The 24042-nt window shown below is 41.3% G+C and overlaps 2 protein-coding genes across 2 annotated transcripts in view; both read left to right on the forward strand.

Annotated features, from left to right (window-relative positions):
• The first annotated feature begins 484 nt into the window (after positions 1–484).
• Positions 485–16727, forward strand: LOC133367635 (vomeronasal type-2 receptor 26-like). Its single transcript, XM_061591730.1, has 5 exons — positions 485–853; positions 2530–3384; positions 3709–3936; positions 5230–5356; positions 15817–16727. The coding sequence occupies exons 1-5, from the start codon at positions 485–487 to the stop codon at positions 16725–16727; spliced, it is 2490 nt and encodes an 829-aa protein (XP_061447714.1).
• Positions 16728–23084: 6357 nt separating this feature from the next.
• The window catches only part of LOC133367636 (vomeronasal type-2 receptor 26-like), a 12954-nt gene continuing 11996 nt past the window's right edge, over positions 23085–24042 (forward strand). Inside the window, exon 1 of the mRNA XM_061591731.1 lies at positions 23085–23120. Coding sequence (XP_061447715.1) covers positions 23085–23120 — 36 coding nt within the window. The remainder of the gene's footprint in view (positions 23121–24042) is intronic.

The following is a 24042-nucleotide window of genomic DNA, read 5'->3' on the forward strand; positions in this document are numbered from 1 at the left end:
CTCACATTCTACTGTGCAGTTAAAGCTCATGTTGGTAGACTGAATAGTTAAAAAAAAAAATGCCAGCAACACAAAAATTGCCAGAAACACAACCCAAGGTGATGGATCTTCACAGATGTTCATGATTTTTACATAAGATGACAAGAAAATATCCCACAATCACATACCACATCTTTGGACAGAGAATGGCATGATCTGATGGTATTGAGAAGGCATCTCTGTGAGCACTAGGTGAAGCATACTATTCCACCCATGGATACCATATTAGCAAGCCTATACCTTTTTTTTCCCTGCTGCCTATTGTGGTGGGCATAGAAAGTGACCCCATTATCCTCAAGGAGCAGTTTTTTAAGGACTAGATTGATCTTAAACATTTTGCGCTCTTCAGTTCACTGGGGGAATACTTATATGTCCCTTTTTTATACTTCAGTCTATTCTTTTGTATTGCCTTAAATTACACAGACTCAATCTTGGAAATTTACAGATGAACAGTGACCAAGGATTTAAATGTGTTTTTATTGCTGCTGTTGTTTTATTAAACACTTATCAGTCTTATTACAGTTCAGTGCCAAAGAACTACCAGCACATCCTGGCCTTAGCATTTGCTGTGAAAGAGATCAATGAGAATCCAAACATCTTACCAAATATCTCTCTGGGGTTTCGCATCCTCAATAGCTACTATAGTGCAAGAATGACCTATAAAGCCACCCTCAGCCTTCTTTCCGCGCAACATAGATTTGTCCCTAACTTCAAATGTGACAACCAGTACAACCTGGCAGTTCTCATTGGAGGTTGTATCTCTGAAATTTCTGCCAATATGGCGGTCATTTCAGCAATCCACAAGACTCCACAGGTAAGCTGTGGGCATGTTGGTATGGGGATTTTACAACTGGGAAACATCATCTTGATTTTGGCAAAACTTTAATAAGTCTGTTGTTAGCAAATGGCTTAAATGCAGACTAGATGAAAATACAATCAGGTAGATATACAGCTCGAGGAATGTTCAACAGTGTCTCCTGTAAAACAGCATTTTGACGATTGAACATTTTCATCAATTATGTAGATACAAGGGGTGAGGGAATCCTTATCCATTTGCAGACCATAGAGTTCAAGTTACAAAACATGATGACTGCCCTTGAGACTGGTTTGGAAGCTGCAGCTCATGCAAAATGTGGTACAGTGGCTGCTCACTGGGGCAAACTATCACCACTATGTTCTGCCATTGCTGAAATAATTGTACTGGCTGCCAAATAGTTCAAGGTGCTGGCAGTGGTGTACAAAGCCTGAAAGAGCTTTGGAGCCAGATACCTAAGAGATCGTCTCACACTATACACCCAATCCATCACTGTACTGTGCAGGAGAGGGCCTCCTACAGACAGCATAGTATCAGAAGGTCCATTCCTTATGATATAGGAATCAGGCATTCCCATAGTGGCACCTACCCTTTGTAATTCCCTCCCTTAAATATTAGACAGGCACAATTGATAATATCTTTTCAGGGCTTACTGAAGACTTTCCTTTTACAATAAGCCTTTTAAGTGGAGACCTTTATCCCAGTATGCATCAGTATTGGAAATACATATTTTTAAAATATGGAACTTCATAAATGTTTGCATATGTGTGTATGTGTGTGTTAATTTTTAAGAACTTTTCATATATGGAACTGTTTTTGTTTTTACACTTTTCTTGCTTTATGTTTGAAATTGTTTTATAATTTATATTTTATAGTTGTAACCTGCCCTAGGACCTTGCAGTAAACGGGGAGGGTTACACATCTAATCAATTAATTATTAGTTGGATTTTATTTACACTAGTCACACTTCCAGTGGATTATTGTGTTCAGGTCTCAGTGTTGCACTTTTAGAAAGTGTGGGCATATCAGAACAGGTCCAGAGAAAAGCAATTAAATTAGTTTATTTAGTTTATTATTTATTGCTTCCCATATAACATCCCAAAGTTATTTTCAATTATAAAATACAAAATATAGAATACATATAAAATTCAACAAAAGAAAAACAAATATAAAATACTAAGAGGTGTTCATCCAATGAAAAAGTCACCTAGATCAGCACAAAATTTCCACCACCTCCACACAATGTGAACATCAGTAGTCACCAAAAGTCCAACCATAAATGCTTCCCATAGAAGATGGTCAGAGGTAGTAAACACGTGTCCTATTAGGAAAGGTTGAAGGTAATTATGTAACTTTAGCGTGGAGAAAAAGAGACCGGGGGGGGGATTCATACAGCATTTCCAAATACCGCAATGGCTGTTATTTTGCAAACAGGCAACAACTTGTTCTCTGCTACTCCAGAGAGCAGGGCAAGATTTTTGTTAAACATCATGAGAAGCTTCTTCATGGTAAGAGATGATCAACAATGGAACTGATTGCAAGGGGTATTCTCCCTTACTGGAGGACTTCAAGCAGAAACTAGGCAGACATTTGTTAGGGAAGCTGTACTTCCAAAGTTCTTTAAACTCTATAAGATTCTCTTATTATCTAAAAAATGCTTCTGCATTTTATTTCAGCTCACTTATGGATCATTTTTGCCAGTGCAGGGTATTAAAATGCTATTCCCATTTTTATACCAAATGGTCCCAAATGAAGCCAAACAGCACATAGGAATTGTGAAGTTACTTCAGCATTTCAGATGGACGTGGATTGGGCTTGGTGCTGTGGATGATGACAAAGGGGACAGATTTTTAGAGACAATTTTACCAATACTTTCTGAGAATGGTATCTGTTATGACTTCATATTAAGACTAGCAAAATGGAATTATCTAGATGAGATGATACGCTTGGCTTTAGAGAACTGGGAAAGTTATGCAGTTGTCTTTGAGAGAAAAGTCAATGTATTCTTAGTTTATGGAGAGCCACCATCCTTTCAGGTTGCGAGAATATTGCTGTTTATAGCACCTGTAATGGGATGGCCACCTCTGGGTAAAGTGTGGATTATTACATCCCACTGGGATTTTGCATCAGTGTCCATTCAGAAGGATTGGAATATAGAAACCTTCCATGGTTCCATATCCTTCACAGTTCACTCAAATAAACCATTAGGGTTCCGTAAGTTTATTCAGATGTTACATCCTTCCTGGGCCAAAGGAGATGTTTTTATACAGGACTTCTGGGAACAGGCATTCAGCTGTTCATTACAAATATTTAAGGGTCAGGAGGAGAAGCAGAAGAAAACATGCACTGGGGAGGAGGATGTGGAGACCCTTTCTGGGATTTTGTTTGAAACACACATGACTGGCCACAGCTACAATGTTTACAATGCTGTTTATGCTGTGGCACACGCTTTGCATGCCATATACAAATCCAGCTCCAAACATAGGGGAGAAAGAGAGAGGTTGTCCTTTCAGAATGTGCAACCATGGCAGGTAATTATAACTGAACAATTAATCTCTTCCTTCTCCTCCAAAAAAGGGGTCTTTGTTAGTGTCCAGAGGTAAAAACAACTAATTCATGCAAAATTGTGAGTGGCTTTGTTTTTGTTTTGGATAAATACTGACATCCACATTATAAAACAGTGGGGATTTTATTCATAATTGGCCACCTATCTGCAGCCCATGGTGAGAAATAAGTGGAAATATTGAGTCACCATATATGTAGTTTGAAAAATCATTGTAGTGCAGCACTTCGTTAAGTTCACGGAAATGATTTCAAGATACAGTTCTCCATTTTTTCATGCTCTCTTATAATAGTTCCATCACTTTCTAAGGAGCATCATATTCAACAACAGTGCTGGAGATATTGTGCACTTCGATAAAAATGGAGAACTAGTTGCAGGTTTTGATGTTACAAACTGGATGATCTTTCCCAATGGTTCAGTAGTGAGAGTCACAGTTGGAAGATTGGAACCTCAGGCTCCTTCAGGCAAGGAGTTAATTATTAAAGATGAACAGATTGTGTGGCATCAAAGCTTTAATCAGGTGAGTCATAACTACAAATATATGAGTATATAAAAGGGAAAAGTTCAGTGTTGGCCAGATTGTCTGATCTCATGTAATGTAGCTTTAATATGTGATTCAGAAGAGGACAAAATGACCTAAGGAAAAAACCACACCATATATTTAAACAGATGTTCCAGCACTGACCTGCTGTCTGTCTAGCTAGCTAAATTACATTTTATCTGTCTTTTTTCTGTTAATTCCCTGAGAGTGATACTCAAAACACAATGAGATTGTAAAATGTCATTCATCATTTGTTGAGATATTTGATAGTTATAATAATAATGATAACAATCCTTTTCATATTTTCATAAACATCGCTCTGTCTTCTTGATTTAACATTATAAGTAAGGATTTTAATTACAGGTTGATGGAAAGCTGTAGAGATTGCTTGAGTCCTGGTTGGCATTCTAGCATATTTTAAATGGGATTCATTAAAGAGAGTATCCATGTTTTCTCCACCTTGCCTGCAATCATAAACCCACTTACCTATGAAGAAGGCAGAATTAACTTAATGGGACTTACTTCTGTGTACACACACCTAGGATTAAGCACAGCTGATGTATTAGAATAAACTGCTCAGATCCTTGCTGGCACCTTCCTTTTCAATGGTTCATATATAAGCAAATAAAAAATGAAATGTCACTGTAGCCTGTAATTGCTGATTTTTCAGTGTAATGAAGTGATTTTATGGTTATGTTATTTTCAGTGTTTTCCTTATGTGATGACACCCTATGCTCCAAATCAGAGGAAGGTTGATTATAAATAAAGCACCAATAAATAGACGGAAGAATATTCTGGCATTTGTAAAGATAGATTAATTTTTGAGGCAGGTATGATGAACCTGGCAAGTTTCCTACCAAACTCAGTTCAGCTCCCTTTCATATTCAGCTGGACTCTCTAATGTCATCATTCAGGGTCAGCATCCCACTACTTCTAGACCAGCTATTTTCATGTCATTGAACTGAACCCTCCCCTGTTGTACACACACACACAAACTACAGTTCCCAGAATTCTTTGGGTGAAGCCATAGCTGTTTAAAGTGGTGTGACAGTGTTTTAAATGTACGGTGTGGTTGTGACCACATAGTCAAGATATTTAGCCCCCAACAGGTAGATAGTGGTGGGAATGGTTGGCAAGTATGTGACAGAGGAGCTGAGCCAATAGGTCTGTCCTCACACAAACTTCCCCTCAGATGTTTCTAATTGCTTGGAGGAGAATGACTGAAGAGGTCTAATATGTTATTGCTAATGTTTAATGTATGATTCTGGACAGGTGCTGCCTGTTTCTCTGTGCAATGACTACTGCTATCCTGGTTACCACAGGAAAAAGAAGGAGGGAGAGAAATTTTGCTGCTATGATTGTGCTCCATGTCCAGAAGGGATGATCTCTGGCCAGAAAGGTAGAAGGCATTTATATACAGAGATATCAAGACATTTCCATAACAACAATTCCAATAAAGTTGGGTATTTTTTTATATTTGTCTGGGGAATGTGATTCACAATACAAAGAGGATCTTTTAAAAAAAAGTTTTTTAAAGATAGTTTAAAAGACACTGGGTGACATTAGACTTATTTATTTATTTATTATTTATCAGTCATTTGATTTATATTCTGCTCTTCCTCCCAGCAGGAGCCCAGGGCAGCAAACAAAAGCACTAAAAACACTTTAAAACATCATAAAAACAGACATTAAAATACATTAAAACAAAACAACTTTAAAAAAACATTTTTTAAAAAAGCTTTGAAGACATTTTTTTAAAAAAGGTTTAAAAGCATATTAAAAAGCAATTCCAACACAGAAGGAGACTGGGATAAGGTCTCAACATAAAAGGCTTGTTGAAAGAGGAAGGTCTTCAATAGGCTCCGAAAAGATAACAGAGATGGTGCCTGTCTAATATTTAAGGGTAGGGAGTTCCACAGGGTAGATGCTGCCACACCCAAGGTCCATTTCCTATGTTGTGCAGAACAGACGTCCTGATAAGATGGTATCTGCAGGAGGCTCTCACCTGAAGAGCACAGTGATTGACTGGGTATATAAGGGATAAGGTGGTCTTTTAGGTATCCTGGTCCCAAGCTGTATAGGGTTTTGTACACCAAAACTAGAACCTGGAATTTGGCCAGGTAGCAAACGGGCAGTCAGTGCAATTCTTTCAGCAGCGGGATGACATGTTGGTGATACCCTGCCCTAGTGAGCAGTCTTGCCGGTGCATTTTGCACCAGCTGCAGCTTCTGGACCAACCTCAAGGGCAGCTCCACATAGAGGTCATTACAATAATCCAGCCTGGAGGTTACCAGTGCATGGACAACAGTGGCCAGGCTATCCCGGTCCAGAAAAAGGTAGCAGCTGGCTTATCAGCTGAAGCTGGTTAAAGGCACTCCTAGCCACTGAGGTCATCTGGGCCTTTAGCAACAAAGGTGGATCTAGGAGCATCTCCAGACTACGGACCTGCTCTTTCAGAGGGAGTACACCCCATCCAAAGCAGGCAACTGACCAATTATCTGAACTCAGGAACCACCAACCCACAGAGCCTCCATCTTGCTAGGATTCAGACTCAGTTTACTGGCCCTCATCCAGCCCACCACTGAGTCCAGGCACCGGTCCAGGGCTTGCACAGCCTCTCCCAATTCAAATGATACAGAGAAATAGAGCTGGGTATCATCACTGTACTGCTGATGCCTTGCCCCAAATCTCCTGATGACCACAAACAGCAGGGGGGGACAAGTTGGTATCCTGTGGCACCCCACAGCACAACTGCCAGGAGGCTGAAAGACAATCACCCTAGGCTATTTTCTGAAAATGACCCTAGAGATAGGATCAGAACCACTGTGAAACAGTGCCTCTGGTACCCATCTCACCAAGTCGGCCCAGAAGGATACCATGGTCAATGGTATCAAAAGCCACTGTGATATCAAATAAGAGTAACAGGGTAGCACTCCCCCTGTCCTTCTCCCTATAAAGGACATCCATTGGGGTGACCAAGGGCGATTTAGTCCCATCACCAGGCCTGAACACAGACTGGAACCGGTCAAGATAATCTGTTTCATCCAAGAGAACTTGCAATTGCTGCGCCACAATTACCATATTTCAGCCTAACCAGCTATGAGAGTGTGGTGAAGATCATAAGGGGGAAACTATGTGTGCCACTTTGAGTTTCTTGAAAGAAAGGATGGTTATAAATGCAATAACAAATTAAAATAAATAAAAGGCTTGGGGTATTCAACTAAGCTCTACTCAGAGTAGAGCCACTGAAAATAATGCAACTAAGGTAGCCATGCCCATTAACTTCAATGTGTCTGCTCTGAGAAAGACTTGCATTGAATGCAACCTGAGGTCCTCATAAAACTTTAATTAAATATGTTGTTGGGAGATTGGAGGGGAAGAAACACTATGTTTAATCAGGATTTGAAAACCTTAATTAAGCATGCATTCAGGAGGGATGCTGCATTCAATTCTGCAGGTGTTGCTTTGCCAGCACATTCCCTGCAAGAAAGTGTTGGCAAAGCAGACCTTAGAGTGGCTGCCTGCCTCTCTTTCTCTCACCTGCCTTCCATCTGACCGCCCTGCCTTTTGACAGCCCTGGATGACTCAGTGTGGGCTAACCCAACCTATGGCAATCCAGGGCTGTCTCAATCCAATCTGTCTGAAGCCAGGATCAGTCCAAAACAGTCCAATTTGGTTCAGTGTCTGGGCTTCACCTGCATATTTCCTATAGTTATTAATAAAATTAGTCCATTTTTGCCTGAAAATATCCTGTCTGATTTTTTCCCTCTAAAGCATACATATATAGGGTTAATTTAACCATTAAAGCATAATCCCATGTTTTAACATTACATTCTTTATTCAACGGATAACTTGCCTGTCCCATTTCCCTGCATATAAACTTCTGCCTGCTGCTAATAATTAAGAAACTAACTCTGCATGTACTTGCCTTACACAATAGTTCAGATCATTTAAGAGAAAGATAGCCAGGTAGGATGGGATGTTCTTTTGTTTTGTTTTCCTCCAGTTTTTTCTTTTGCCAAATTTCATTTCCACACACGTGAAAGATTTTTTTCCCTTTTTTGCCATTTTCAGCATGAGGCAAGATTTTTTTAAAAAATGAATATGTATTTTTGCAGGGGAAATGTACCATCTCCTCCTAACTTTAAAACTGTTTTGTCTTATATCTAAATTTAATAAGCACCTCTGGGCTGTTTTCCAGAGATTTACCCAGATGCTCACTGGAATATTTTCTCCAGTGTTTTGAGCCCTGAGAACTTCTTCTCTGCATTTCTTCTTTTATTTTCAGAATATGAGATCATATTCCCTTGGACTTTCAGTTCATGGACTCTCTCTCCACATGTTGAAATCAATAATGTTATCTCCATTTATTCTCTCCAGAATCAACTTCACCAATGAAGGATTTAGACTCAGTAGTCTTCTGAAGTGATCGTAGCCCTTCAATACATCTGATTGTAAACAGCTTTCTTTAACAAATTGTGATGTGGCCTTGCATTCTCGCCATAATAATTTATACAGTAGTATGCCAATTTGATTTTAACAGCTTGGGACCAGTTTACTTGTGGGACCTCCTTATCCCATATGTGACCACTCAAACGCTTCATTCTGCGGAACAAGCACTGTTACAGGTGCCACAAAATACTTGTTCTGCACTTGTATGAAATTGTTGATTTAGTGTGATAGTGCCTATTCTTTCAACTCCTTGCCTATTGACAACGTGGCAGGTGCTTTCACTGTATTCCTTTTGGCACCTACTTAAAAAAAATTTGTTTAGGCAAGCCTTTCTAGACAGATAGATGCTATTCTCTTTTAGTCTTTGCCCCCACACAAGGAAGACTCGTGACACCAGACTGGTATAATGTTATATTTATTAAAATATAACATCGTAAATCAAATGCAATACAGCCAATTATTCAAATATCCAACTCTTCGGGCAGGTGAGGCTAAACCTAACAACGAGGGATTACACCCTCACCTTCTAAAGGCATCCATTCACGTCATTACGTAACCCAAGAGTCAAGGACGTGTGTGAATTCCTCCCTCCTTGCTCTTGGAGCCAGCTGTGTGGTTCCCACCTCCACACCATGGCCCCGCCGTACAGGCGTTCACCCTGATGCGCAAGCAGGTCCCACAAGGACACAACCCAGATCGCCACCAGACACCAAGCCCTGATGGTTCCCTGTGGAGTGCCCCTTTTTCAGGATGCCTTAACCGCCTAATTTTAACCCCCATATACCTCACCTGCCCGAATTCTATGCCACAAGAGGGGATCAGCTTAAGCTTGGTCCCCTCCACCCAATGAAGATAACAAACCCCTTAATCCCCCCATAAGATCCTCCAAAAAAATGTCACACCCTTGCTCAGAAAGATGAACACCGTCATCACGAAACAGATGTGGGGCATGGAACTTAATCATTTCATGAGGCATAACTGCCCCACCCAAGGACAAAACTAGCTCCCTTACCTTCCTATTAACCCATTTCCTAGATCTATCTATCTTATTGGGGTGCAATGCACCCCACCAGATCCTTCTAACAAGCATTTCGGACCATACAATTATAAGATTGGGATATACGCGGATAAGCCACGTGAGATCACGCGTAACTTTCAGCAGCAAATCCAACGCAGGACACTGCACCAAATCATTTTCTCCCAAATGAATCAACACGATGTGTGGCCTATTAGCAGAGGACATGATTCAGCACATGGCAGGCAACAACGCATCCCATAACATGCCCCTCCATTCATCCCACTGAACCATAGCTGAGGCCGACAGCTGCAGCTGTGTGCCCGGAACAGAGGAGGATGCCCTCCGGTGAGCCGAAAACAAAATTGAGCGGCCACACAAGACGATCCTCACAGGAATTGGGATGTTTGTCAAACCTATGGGAAACAAAAACAAATTCCTCTGTTAAAACATGACGTAAGACTTGAATGCATCGGAACGCCACCTGCCAATCGCCTGTATATTGCTTATACTCGTGCCCACGAGGGCCGCGGCCATAGCAGCACCAATCCGGAATGAATGCAGCCCATAGACTCCAACAGCGCAACCACTGGCCAACAAGGCCCGCCGAACAACGGCCCAAAATTGAAACTGAGTCAGGGCAGTTCCATCTGCATGTAGAAACAAATAACGCTGGCCCGCTGGCCGAATGGATAAGAATTGCCGCATTGCAGACACAGGGCACAATACTGGGACCTGGCATCGCTGTAACCACGATACTGCCACGGCCCTTTTGCCGCATTGCAGACACAGGGCACAATACTGGGACCTGGCATCGCTGTAACCACGATACTGCCACGGCCCTTTTGCTGCACTGCAGGTACAGGGCACAATACTGGGACCTGGCATCGCTGTAACCATGATACTGCCCCGGCCCTTTTGCCGCATTGCAGACACAGGGCACAATACTGGGACCTGGCATCGCTGTAACCACGATACTGCCACGGCCCTTTTTCCGCATTGCAGACACAGGGCACAATACTGGGACCTGGCATCGTTGTAACCACGATATTGCCATGGCCCTTTTGATCGGTCTTAGAGACACGCAGGGAGAACCTCACTATAACCGCACCTAATGTGCAATCGCCAAAGCATAAGGCTCGATTAGTCACATCACGTTTAGAAAGGGCAAGTATTTCACTAGGGCGAAAAGCACCATAAAACATCGTCAGAGTTACTGCGGCAAACAGGTGCGACTCATACTGAGATGAGCATAAAGAATTAAATAGTGCCAGGATCTGGAGGAGGACATCGGGCGTGATTGGCCTCCTCTGGCCAGCGGACCTGGAAGCGGAACGCGACCAACCCACAAGGACCTTTCTGACCCTAAAATCTACAGAATGATCTGGCAGCCCCCTTGCCTTGGAGTTAAAGGCTAGCGCCGAGAGGTGTCCGGCGATAGTGGAAACAGAATTATTGTGCCCTTTTAAATATATCATAAACTGCAATAAAGGAGCCACAGGAATAGGCCAGTCAAATGGCAGCTTCAAACCGATGAGGAAAGCCTGGAACTTCACAAAAGATCGCTTATACGCATTTTGAGTACTGGGAGCAAGAGCAGCTGCGATAGCAACCCCAACTTCTAGTTGCCAAGGTTCCACAGGAAAGGAGGGATTGGTACTGGATCCGGAGCCGCACCAGGTGCAAGCTCCCGAAAGCGCGCCATATGTAATTGGGAAAGTGCATCAGCAACTGTATTCTGCAAACCTGGAACATGTCTGGCCAGGAATAAAACATTAAATCGCAAGCATTGCAATACAAAAGCACACACCAAGTGCATCACACGAGGAGACTTAGAAGTTTGGGCATTAATAACGCTAACTGTGGCAAAATTATCGCACCAGAAACGCACTGTGCGATTTTGAAATGCCAGTGGCCAGATATGAACCGCTACCACTATTGGAAAAAAATCCATAAATGTCAATTTGAAGTAATTCCGGTAGCCTGCCAACTTTCAGGCCATCGCTCAGCCCACCACTGGGATCTAAATATTACTCCGAAGCCAATGCTTCCGGCAGCATTGTAATGCACCTGTAATTCGGCTTCTAAGAGCAATTCCTCCCGCCAAAAGGAAAGGCCGTTGAAATCCGTCAGGAATTCCAGCCACATATGCAAATCCTCCCTCATCCCTGACATCCTTATGAAATGGAAGCGAGAGCGAGCTCCCTTCATGGCGTCACATAAACGCCTGAGGAACGCACGACCTGGTGAAATAATTTTGGAAGCAAAAACTAAATGGCCCACAAGTTCCTGTAACTGGGCCAATGGTATCTTCTTCAACCCTATGACTGAATGAAGCAGTTGACGCAGTACCACCAACTTCTCTAGCGGCAAACGGGAAGACTGAGCTACAGTATCTAACTGGATCCCTAAGAAAATAAGGGAAGTAGTAGGGCCCTCCGACTTTTCAGGTGCTAGCGGGACTCCCAATTCCTCAGTTAAATTATCAAAGGCTTGCATGAGATGTAAGCAATGAGAAGACCCAGCAGGCCCCACAAATAATAATAATAATAAAAATCATCAAGATAATGAGCAGAGAAGGAGGATAATGCTTTCCTCCTCAATGCCCATTCAAGAAATGTGCTAAATGCTTCAAAAGCAGCACAAGACACCGAACAACCCATTGGCATAGCTCTGTCTACATAAAACTGGTCCTGAACTTTAAGACCAAGCAAATCACATCTGCAGGGTGTACTGGCAAAAGGCGAAAAGTGGATTTTATATCACACTTTGCCAGTAAAGCACCCTTTCCAGCCTTCCTAACTACTCTCACTGCCTCATCAAAAGAAGTATATCTGACAGAGGCATATAATGGGGAAATACCATCGTTGACTGAGGCTCCCTTCGGGAAAGACAAATTATGAATAAGGCGATATTCCCCAGCCTGCTTCTTAGGGATAATACCTAAAGGGGAAATCCTCAAATTTTCCAAAGGAGGAAAACTGAAGGGGCCTGATATACGATCGGCAAGTATCTCCTTATTAAGCTTGGCCAGCACTACAGACGCTAAATTACTGAGAGTGGGCTGATGGACTAATGATGTAGCAATCCTAGGGCCCTCAACAGGGATACAAAAACCATCCATAAAACCCTGAAGTAGAAAAGTAGCAGCCTGCCTATTGGGATAGAGCTCTAACAGCTTTGCTAAAGGAGCCAGCTTGATCGGGCTACTGGCCTTGCGACGTACTGCAGCTATTGCCAGACCCACGTTTTGGCTGTTGATGCTCCCCTATACCTTGTGGAGCAGTACGTGCCCTCTGGCAAGAGGAACTAGAGTGGTTTCCTCCACACAAAGCACAGACATGTCTGAATCTACAGGGACGCCTAGAGCATCGTCCATTGCTATTAAATGTCCAGCAGACTTGCTGGGATTGAACCCAATGCCCGCCTTGGCTGGAGCCATTGGCGGAAGTCTGTGCACGTGCCAATAAATGCCCACTATCGGCTCTCTCTCCTGTAGTGGGCCTGGCGGAAGTCATAGATCTCAGCCACAGACCAGCATGTTCAATATCCCAACGACGGGTGGGATCCAATGCTGCTCCTTGCCTGAAATTCGTATCATATGTCAACCAAGCGGTTCCAGAGAATTCTCGGAAGGCCCTATGCACAATATCCTGATATTTTATCATGGACAAAGCCCTAGACGGATAAGCCTGTCTCATAACGCCCATATAAATCGTATAGGCGTTCAACCAATTAGGCCATACACGATCAATCTTTCGTTTTATCGCTGCCTCACGCTCTTTAACTTCCTGACCATCCTTAATCTTAGCCTCATTCTCACGAAACAGGAGAGTAAACAGATCGATATACTCTCCCCTCCATATTTTTCTTTCGTTGCTAACAATAAATGATCACCTAACGGAAGGGAAATATCGGCCTGCGGATAAACCCCATGTGGAAGGGGCAAATAAGCAGGTGATGGAGAAGAGGTAGTCGAAGGCAGCTGCCAAGGACTCACGGCAGCCGCCGGCCACAGAAGCTGTGGGTACTGGGGGACCAAAACACCTCCCATAAAAACTACTGGGTGCGTAGCATCTCCCGACAAAGGAGAGCCAGTCGTTTGTACCTCCCTGTTAAGGGCATTGGAGTCTTGTACATGTGTGTTGTGAGCTCGTGAGTGCAAAAGTTGCTCACCTGTATCCACAGCATGAGAGGAAGAGTTGGCAAACAAGCGGAAGGCGTCTGGGTAGCTGGCTCCTCACAGTGCGCTGCCGCCTCCAGAACTCCGATCCTAGAAACTAAATCAGCAAGAAGACGATTTGTAGGCATTCTGGAAGCCAACCTTGCAGATTTCTTACCTGCAGGAGCGGAACTTGTGCCAGCTTCAGCATCAAGCGGCTGCTTGCGTTCCTTTTCCAGCGCCTCCACCCTAGCCACCAAGGCACGGATGGTCTCCAAATCTTCCTCTTCGTCAGAAGACAAGTTCTGCTGGGGTGGAGGACGCTTTGTCGTTTGCTTCACAACCCGCACCCCTTTTTTCTGTTGAGCCTTCCTGGGTGGCATATTTGTAAAAACCAATCCACACAATTATGCAACGTACCAAAATGCAATCTCTACTAGATTATAAAGTTGACAAATTTAATAATAAATGGCACACATAAGTGCTAATTACACTATAACAATAAATTTGACTTTTATTATTATTATTATTATTATTTCTAATATATTAACTTATTCTTTATTTATTTATGTATATATGACTATGATATGGGGGGAATTTATAAGGTAAAGGGAAGTGGGAGGTGGGGGTGGGGTAATGTATTACACTCTAATAAACTGAACAATAAACCACTATGAAATGTAATTTAAAACTAATGCAATACCTTAATAATGAAATTAACTTAAGCAATAATTATGAATATATTTAAAAGTTTACTCAAAGTAAAATGAGGCAACTGCCAACTAAACCACAGGATCACCAAGCAAACTAAAGGAACTCAACAAGAACGTATGGGGGGGATCAATATTATAACGTTAACGATAGATAGGGCACAATTACTTAAATGCACGCAAACTGTAACAAGAACAAAGAATCAACCAACTCCAACCCTTCTTACTGAAACTTAAAAGGCAATAACTGTAACGGTAGCACGACAAGGAAATAATAAAGTCTGCCTGTCGCCCGCGCCGCGGGGCGCGTGGGCGGAGCCCGCCCAGCTGATCGTCGGAGATCAGATAAAGCAACTGAAGAGGCTTAAACAAGGAAACAATTGGCAAACGAAGCTCTAGCGATGAAAATACTTAGCAGGAACGCCCAAACCGCAAACGGAGCAACGTGTAAGGAGAACAAACGCAGCTGCCGCAAGGCAAAAAAGGCAAGCGCGGGAAGGACGGAGCAGCCTTATATCTGCTGCTCCACGCCTTCATCTATTGGTTGATTGATCTCACGTGGCTCCTAACTCTTGATTCTAGAATGTTCACAAGCCTTCCCTGTAATTATGGTGAGGGCAAATACGCCCCTTAAAAGGAATGCCATTTTAGTTAGTAGCTGTTTAAACTATGTTTTAAATTATTTGCTTTTAATGTTTATTGAAAATTTTAAGTTTGTGTGGGGGGTTTAAACTGCTTAGAGGTCTTTATATTCAAGTGGTATATACATTTTGTTAAATAAATAAATAAAATTTGCTCACGTTTTTATATCCCATCATTAGCGTTTAGTATCCAATCTATGAGTGAGTCTATTCATAACTTCAAAACTTATTTCTCTTATACCTGAATTTAAGGAGCATCTGTTAGGATTTGGGCTTAAATAGTTCTTTAAAGTGATCTCAAACCTTCAAAGGATTTGATAGTTAAGAGTTTTCTGTAACAGATCATAGTCTGGCCTTCCATTTTCCCAATAATAATTTATGCTGTAATATGCCATTTGGAGTTTACTCAAGTTTTAATGTTCCATTATAAGTGTAGAGCATCCATTCAATTATCCAATTGTTACAGTTTGCACTATATAATACATGTAAATTAGAAACAGGAAGCTCTCCTCTCTTATTTTCATCATGAAGAATTTTAGCTTTTATTCTTGATTTGTTTGTGGTTCCAGATAAATTTCAGAATAAGTGGTCACCATTTATTATGTACCTTGGAAGATATTGTTTAGGGCAAATGCTAAAATGAAGAAAGGGAAGGGGGGTTAAAAAGATAGAATCGCTTGTACTTCAGTAATCCTGACAGAAAACACAAGGGAATACTGCTGCTATCCTACCACTAAGAATGGCATTTGTCAAAGATTAAGTTTGTAAAAAAAAGAAAAAACTGCAAGAAAACACAAAAAGAGACATTCTCACTGGGTCTTATCACTGACTACTTTAGACTGGTGCTAGGCAATTTAAACATGTCTTTTCTTTTTACAGATATTGATGCCTGTCTCAGTTGTCCAGAAGACAAGTATCCCAACAAGGTCCATAGTCAATGCATTCCCAAAGTTGTAAGCTATCTCTCTTACAAAGAAAATTTAGGGATCATCTTGCTTATGATGGCTATTTCTTTCTCCTTGATCACAGCTTTAGTACTCAGAATTTTTGTGAAGCACAAGGACACTCCCATTGTCAAAGCCAACAACCGGACACTCACCTACATTCTCCTCATCTCCCTCCTCCTTTGCTTCCTCTGCTCCTTGCTGTTCATTGGACAGCCTGGAGAGGGTATCTGCCTTCTCCGACAAACAGCCTTTGGTATCATCTTCTCTGTGGCCCTTTCCTCTGTGTTGGCAAAGACCATCACTGTGGTTCTGGCATTCGTGGCAACCAAACCAGGATCCAGCATGAGGAAATGGGTGGGGAGAGGACTGACAAATTCTATTTTCCTTTCCTGCTCATTCATTCAAGCTGGAATTTGTGCTCTTTGGTTAAGTACTTTCCCTCCATTCCCAGATAAGGACATGCACTCAGTGAATGATGAAATCATACTCAAATGTAATGAGGGCTCAGCTTCTATGTTTTACTGTGTCTTGGGCTATATGGGTTCCCTGGCCATAATAAGCTTCATTGTGGCTTTCCTCGCAAGGAAGTTACCTGACAGTTTCAATGAGGCCAAGTTCATCACTTTCAGCATGTTGGTTTTTTGTAGTGTTTGGTTGTCCTTTGTACCAACTTACCTGAGCACGAAAGGAAAATACATGGTGGCTGTGGAGATCTTCTCCATCTTGGCTTCTAGTGCTGGGTTACTGGGTTGCATCTTTTGCCCTAAATGCTACATCATTGTGCTAAGACCTGAGCTAAACAACAAGGAGCAATTAATGAGAAGAAAAGATGAAAGAATATAAGTTAATTTGGGGGTATACATTTTTTTAGATATGTGGATGATAGAAAGGTCATTAGTATTGAAGTATAAGTGCTTGCTTAGAGAAATATCCCTCCTTGAATTCTGATGTGTTGAGTTGACCTACTCATCATCTCATGATGGGTTTGTACCTAGATTGCCCACAGTCTGCGTAAACAAGGAATTACTATAGTTTTGAGGATTTAAATCAGCAACAAAAATTGTTGAATAAAATTAAATGATTGGTAACAGCTGATGTGTAAACTAATTCCCAACAGAGTCTGATCCTACAGGAGCATTATATCTAGGTCTCAAATATTTGAATAAGCTAACTTTGCTCAAGGACAGAGAATATTTGGTTACTTACTTCTAGCCTTTCTTCCTCAGCATATTTACTGTGCCAAGGGAATTATGTCCTCTCACACACAGACAGACAGACACACACACACACACACGAGTCTGATCTGATCATGGGAAACATTCATGGAAGGTTTTTTACGTATGTCAAGTTCTCATGCCAGAAAAGAGCCCCATCACCTTTACCCCTAAGCTAAATGTATGCTGACAAGGATGTAACAAAGATTCTGCCAGGACAGTGGACTGGTGAATTTTCTCATTAGAGATCATAGGATTTGTAGCTCATGATCTCTAGTGGAAAAGATGTTGCCAGGTTCTAAACCTGTAGCCAGTGAGGATATGGGGGCCTGCACTCCATTTTCCTCCCTTTTTTAAATAAAAAAATAAGTTCATTACAGAAAATAACTTTCTCCTCCCCTACTTTTGGTCCTCCCCCTGAACTTTTAGGCTGGCTATGGGCCTGTCCCCTTTTTTTATTGGCATCCTGTAGGAATTGGGTAATGGACTAGGTGGTTTTGGTTGGTTCCCAGAGCAGGAATATTAAAAACGATGTTACCGGAGCACTGCCTAGTATGCTGCAACAAAAATTAACAGAAGAAGCTATCATGGGCCCCAAAGAATCTTTGGAAAGAGTGGGAGGATGAAGAGTAGAGTACAGATCTCTGGGAGGGGGTGCTAGGAATTAAAGGGACACGGGAAAGGTCTTCAGAAGCATCTGAGCTTGGTAATAGAACCCTTCCTTTTTTGTCCTGAACCATCTAATAATGAATCTACCTAGGCATCCAGCCCAGATTTAGCTGTGGAACGATCAAAACTTAATGAACAGCTGAGAGAGCAAAGTGAAAGCAGTCAGTCTGAGCTAGAGTTTACCCTTTCATCAAAGTCAAGGTGATTAGATAAGAGACAGCTTCAGAAGATGCTTTCAGATATGATACTATGGATTTGGCTTGTCAGTAGAAAAACCAGTATGTCCTCTTCTATCTAACCGCCTTTGCCCCCAGCAACTTCACTAGCGATATTTGTCTTGGATAACTATACAGATAGCACTGCAATACTATGTGTTCCAGGGTCTCTTCTGCTGTCTGTCTACATTGATACTGGTACTCCTCCAAGAGAATCTCTCTGAAGTGTCCTAGTGTAACTGCAGAAGGAAAGCCCTTCATTTTTGCCAAGATAATTACTCTCCAACACTGCATATGTAAATTTTGTTATATATAGTGGGAAAGAGCTCCTAACATCAGGTGTTGGGAAGAGATGTTATTTGTGCATCAATTTCTGCCAACAATTCATGGAAATATAAATCCAAATAATGTTGCCTCACCAAGTCTATGGCTTTCTTTTCCTCTTGCATTAACAAAACTTCATATGAACATCCTACTGTAGCTATCAACTTATGGACAGATTTAGCCCAGCCACTATCTGAAATACTAATCAATGCTAACTTGGAAAGTTTCTGATTATCTCCATAGGACAACATGCTAGTTATTAAAGTCAACTTTGGCAAATTGACTTCAGCTCATAACAGAAAGGATGGTGTACCATTTGGCACCTGAAACATTATTCTCAGGTATTGATTCTGAATAGATTCAGTTCTTTGCAAATCCATGTTAACTCATATGTGTGCTCCCTAGATCAGCTATCCCACTACTTTTTCCTGGAAATGTGCAGGCTGGGTTAATTGACCTCTCTTTTTTTGCCAAAATAAAATTTGACCACCCTCTTAACTGTTCAGCTATAGCCACACATTATCCCCCAGCCATTTATGCCCCACACATGCACAGCCAGTCACCAACACTTGCACAAAGAGCTTGCCAAAGGCTGACACTGTAAACAAATGTACATGGCACCCCAAACTGAAAGCTGTTTACATGCACTGCCACACTTGAAACCAGCATTGCACACCACACATACCAAGGAACCACAACACACATAGTTCAATGCAAAAGAAAGATGTATTGTGAGGATGAAAATGGGGACACAGCTGACATGGGCACAACAGCATGCAGCAGCAAAAGAAAGCTGAGACCCCCCCACACACACACACATGACATTGTGGGGAACCCCATCATGTGTAGCAGTGGAGGCCAGCACTAGCATGGGCAGAAGGCACTTCCTTCTCACTAGTGGTAGTTATGGCAGTGGCATTCTGGTCCACACCATGGGCCAGCCAGATAGCCAGTGGAGGGCCACAGCCCCCCCCAGAAGTTAACGACCCAGTCACCTGCTGTACAAAGTCAGTGAGAAGGGCAGCTGCTCTGACACCTCTATGACCACCATCAACAGGTCATGGTGAATGTTGTCCACGGTGCACTGGAAGTGATCAAAATACCCCCCATTGACTGTGCTGTGCACTCCCCACAATACATTTGTCATGGGCTGCAGCTGTGTGGCCACCTGCTCCACCCTCCTGGCAAATGGGCCATTTCAGGAAGGAAGTCAGCCACACTGCTGTCATTTGATTTATTCAGGCCTGATGATTACACCAGTGCATATCAGGGGTTTTTTTGCCCCTTGCCATCTGCCTTTGCTGGAAAGTGTGGTTGGGCTACAGATGTGGCAGTTTCTGCTCTGCTCTGTTATGTCCCAGTTCTCCCTGGTTATATTGCTTTACTAGTCAGCAAAGCTGAGAAAGGACAGTGCTTGAAAACTTGTGTGAAAACCTAGGAGAACCACTAGCAGTCATTGCACTGAATTACACAGGCTCTGAAGACAAATGTTCATTGGGTCAGAAATCCCTATTGTTCAGTTTGCTCCCTATTCCCAGTCACACTGAAAGAGTAGAGATTTAGTCTGTAAGCTCCTAGGCTGGAGAATTTCCTCTTTTTCTCATGTCGAGTCATGCAAAAATAAATTAATAGAATAATATTAATAACAATAAGTGGGATGAATTATAATTGTAAGTGATCTGTTGAATTCTCAATGTGTGACTCTACTTTTAATCCTGGGGCCTTCAAGTGATGCCAAATATGAGTGATTTGTGGGTAAACTTAGGTATAGTTCTGGGCAGAGGCAGTCTGGATTTTCCTGGCTACAAGCCACTCCGAGAATAATAAATTAGAATTCAAAGGAGGAGGTAAAATCTTCGCATTTTTTTCATGCATGATGCAACTTCAAAGGTTGGCAACACACAGGGGAAGTGATAATCATCCCTCTTATTATTGAAATTACTAGTTTCCATTCTCTTACACAATGAGCATCCAAAGTCCATTAGCAAAGTCAACAGCCAACATTTGAAAAGTGCTATAAAACCTTCATATTTTTTCAGAATTGGCTGTAGTCATAGGAAGGGCTCTGTTGTTCATCTGCATGGTCATTTTTTCTTAAGATGTTGGGGATGTGCTTCCCCTAGCTGATTCTGCCATGCTTCTGAGAGCATTGTTATTCCCCATCTTTCTCCTTGCCACTACCCAAAATCTCTGTTAAAAAAATGAAACTTGCCGAGAAGGTATTAATTAACTCAACAGAGAAACAGCACTCTAATATGACTTACACTCTTTTAGACAAATTAAAAGGAGAGAAACCTTATGGTTCTCATTCACTCTTAGAAGATCATGCCAGGCCATAAAGAGAGTATGTTTTCAGGGACACAGATGGACAAGAAATAATTATTAAATATAAGACCAAAGTACTGGCACACCGATTCCCTGAAAGGCCAAGCTGGAAATCAGTGTAGCAGCAGAATCTTCCACCATTCAAGAAAGTCTATAGTAAAACTGGAAATATAGACAAATAATGCTGTATGTGGGGACAGGACGTTTTGTCGACATGATCATTCTGCTATGGGTGTTCCTTCTAGTACTGCTGTGTGATAGTGTATGCAAGACACATTCTACTAACTGCAGCATATTTGATGATCCTCTCCCTATATCCCATAAATTCTACCAGCCAGGAGACCTTCTCATTGGTGGGATTGTTTCTCAGGTCCTTTTCCTCTATAATAATCTATCTTTCATGGAACAGCCAGCACAGATATTGATTGACGAACCTATGTAAAGCATTATTTATTTTTTTGCTCTCTCATTCTGTAATATGTTTGATCTATAATTAGAAAAAAGAATCACTGAGCTTAAGTAGCAGTTTATTTACCAGTCCGGAGACGTTGCCATCAGTGGGATTCTTTCTCAAGTCTTCTTCCTAACAACCTCTCTTTCATGGAAAACCCACACAGAGTTTGACTGAAGAACTGATGTTAAGACATCATTTCTTCTGTGCTTCTGTCTCATTCGTTCTTGTTTTATATGTTCTGAGAATAACCAAGAATAGTAATGCTGTTTGTAAGTAAAAATGTATGTTCCTTTTGGTGAGAAAAGTGGATTACAACTAAATTTGGGCTTGTTAATTTTTTATTATTTCTTCCAAGTTATATTGTTGGGTCCAAATTTCCAGTTAATTTTCCTCCACAAGCCCCATTGAAATTAATGGATCTTATGTATTTCTATAGGACTTCTGCAAATAACCACATGTAGATTATGCCATTTTAGTTTTCACTACTCTTGTACATCCCAGATGTTTATTTTTATTTATTTATTATTAGATTTATACCCACCCTTCCTCCCAGTAGGAGCCCAGGGCAGCAAACAAAAGCACTAAAAACATTTTAAAACATCATAAAAACAGACTTTAAAATATATTAAAACAAAATATCTTTAAAAACATTTTTTTCAAAAGCTTAACAGGTTATGTTGCATTCTGTTATCCTTTACTTTCATCTCTGTGCCCTCTCATGTCCTTCCAGACCTCTGGTCTTTTTAGGCTGTGTACACACACCATATAGTCAAATCACATGGATTCTTCCAAAGTATCCTGGGAACTGTAGTTTACCCCTCACAGACCTACAATTTCTAGCACCCTTAATTAACTACAGTTCCCAGGATTCTTTGGTGTAAGTCTTATGTTTTAAATGTGCTTTAAATGTATGGTGTACACACAGTCAATATTTCATTTGATAATATTATTACATATTTTAAATATTTAATATTATTATTTTTTAAAAAATACTGTTTCATTCTTCCTATTCTTTTCCCCCTGTACTTTGCCTGGCCTATTCCCATGTCAAAAAACATTTGAGAGGAACCCACTATTATATATAAAACCCCACTGACAGTATAGGTATCATACATGCATTTGCACACCCAGTCTTGTCCCCACTTTTTGTTCAAACATTTAAACTGAAACGTTCACCGATAACATACCATACAAGTGTAGAATGTACAGACTAGCGTGACATTTCTGGGGAACTACTTCCAAATGTAGTTGAGTTTATGGAAAATTTTAAGAATTTCCTTTGTATTTCAACTCGCAACATCTCTCATGCCAACTCCTTATGGTAGATGTCCTTGAACTGTATTAGTGTATCCCTGAATTCAGGTAATACAAAATGTCTGTTATCATTTGGGAATACAAATGGTCTGTTATCAGTTACTTGAACTGATTTCATCTTACTGTATATTTCTTGTCTGACTGAACCGGTTGGTTCAGAGACTCACAGTATTAAACATGTATTGAGTGTAGTAACAAGAATGCCACTGGACAGATGTCAAAAGAATCTCACTCTACTATGTCACCTGTCTTCTTAGAGTTTTCTTTAGAGGGGTAGCCACGTTATCCATATTACAGTAAAAACAACTGTGTCCTGCAGCACTTTAAAGGCAATTATGGCATGTGTTTCACTGTCTAAAGTCCACTTCATCAGGTTTGTGTTATCCTGTTGTTGTTGCTTTGTTACATAGCCTGTATCTCTTTTTACAGTTCTGTCCCAAAGAACTATCAGCACATCCTGGCTTTAGCATTTGCTGTCAAGGAGATCAATGATAATTCCAAAATCTTGTCAAATATATCACTTGGGTTCCACATTCTCAATAGCTATTATGCTGCAAAGATTACCTACAAGGCAACCCTGAGCCTGCTTTCAACCCAACATAGGTTCATCCCTAACTTCAAGTGTCACCATCAGAATGACCTAATAGCTCTCATTGGTGGTTTTGTCTCTGAAATTTCTGCCAATATGGCCATAATTTCAGCAGATCACAAGATTCCACAGGTAAGCTGTGTGGATGGAGGAATGAAGATTTCACAATTGTGATATACTGTCTTGATTTAAGCATGCCATTTGACACAGTTCCCAATAATATTTTAGTTAGCTTACTGGTTAAATAAGGACTAGATGATAATACTATCAGGTAGATATAGCCCTGCTTTTTTGGGGGGGGGAGGGGGAAGTCCAGTAGTACCTGGTACAAGACCAACAAGCTATGGAATGGATGGAATCTTTGTTTGGTTCATAAGCAGCCTGACTCTCTATTTCCTGTTGTGAGGAAGGGTAGAGATTTTTCTCAGCCTGGACTTCAAAAACAGATAAATGGTTTCTAGGCCTTTGCCTAGCTATGTGATGGACTCTGGTTTGAAGAAGATATGAAGTTAGATGCTTCCAGCAGCTCAGCTCAAAGTGTGCCTTAATAAGATTCAGTATAATACAAGACAAAAGGATGTTGTTTCTGCATAGGAAAGTGGTGCGATTTAACTTTCTCTTTTTCTCTCTGACTTGCCATTTACCAATACATAATAAGAGTTTAATTCTGAGTAAACTAATCAGCAAACAAGAAAAGTTTTTGGGATGTTCAGAAGCAGAAATAATCTTGAATTTTCTCACTGTACCCATATTTAGCATCATCACATTTTCCCATAAGCATTTTTTCCTGATTCCATTTAATGTTGTAACTTATCTCTTCTCTGGAACACTCACAGATAGAAGGAAAGTTTGCTTTTAGATTTCATTTTTGTTGTAATAATTTTACACAGGGTTAAGTTTAATGTTTGTTGCTACTTTTAGAAGATTTTCTTCCACCCTTATCAGAACTGTTCCTGATGATTTTACTAGGATGGCACACATCCACCCACCCAACCTGGGAGCCCTGATCAGGCCAACCACTCTAGGTTGACCTGGGTTCCACCTGTCCTACCCT

Source organism: Rhineura floridana, chromosome 11 (genome assembly GCF_030035675.1).
Source record: "Rhineura floridana isolate rRhiFlo1 chromosome 11, rRhiFlo1.hap2, whole genome shotgun sequence".
Lineage (NCBI taxonomy): Eukaryota > Metazoa > Chordata > Lepidosauria > Squamata > Rhineuridae > Rhineura > Rhineura floridana.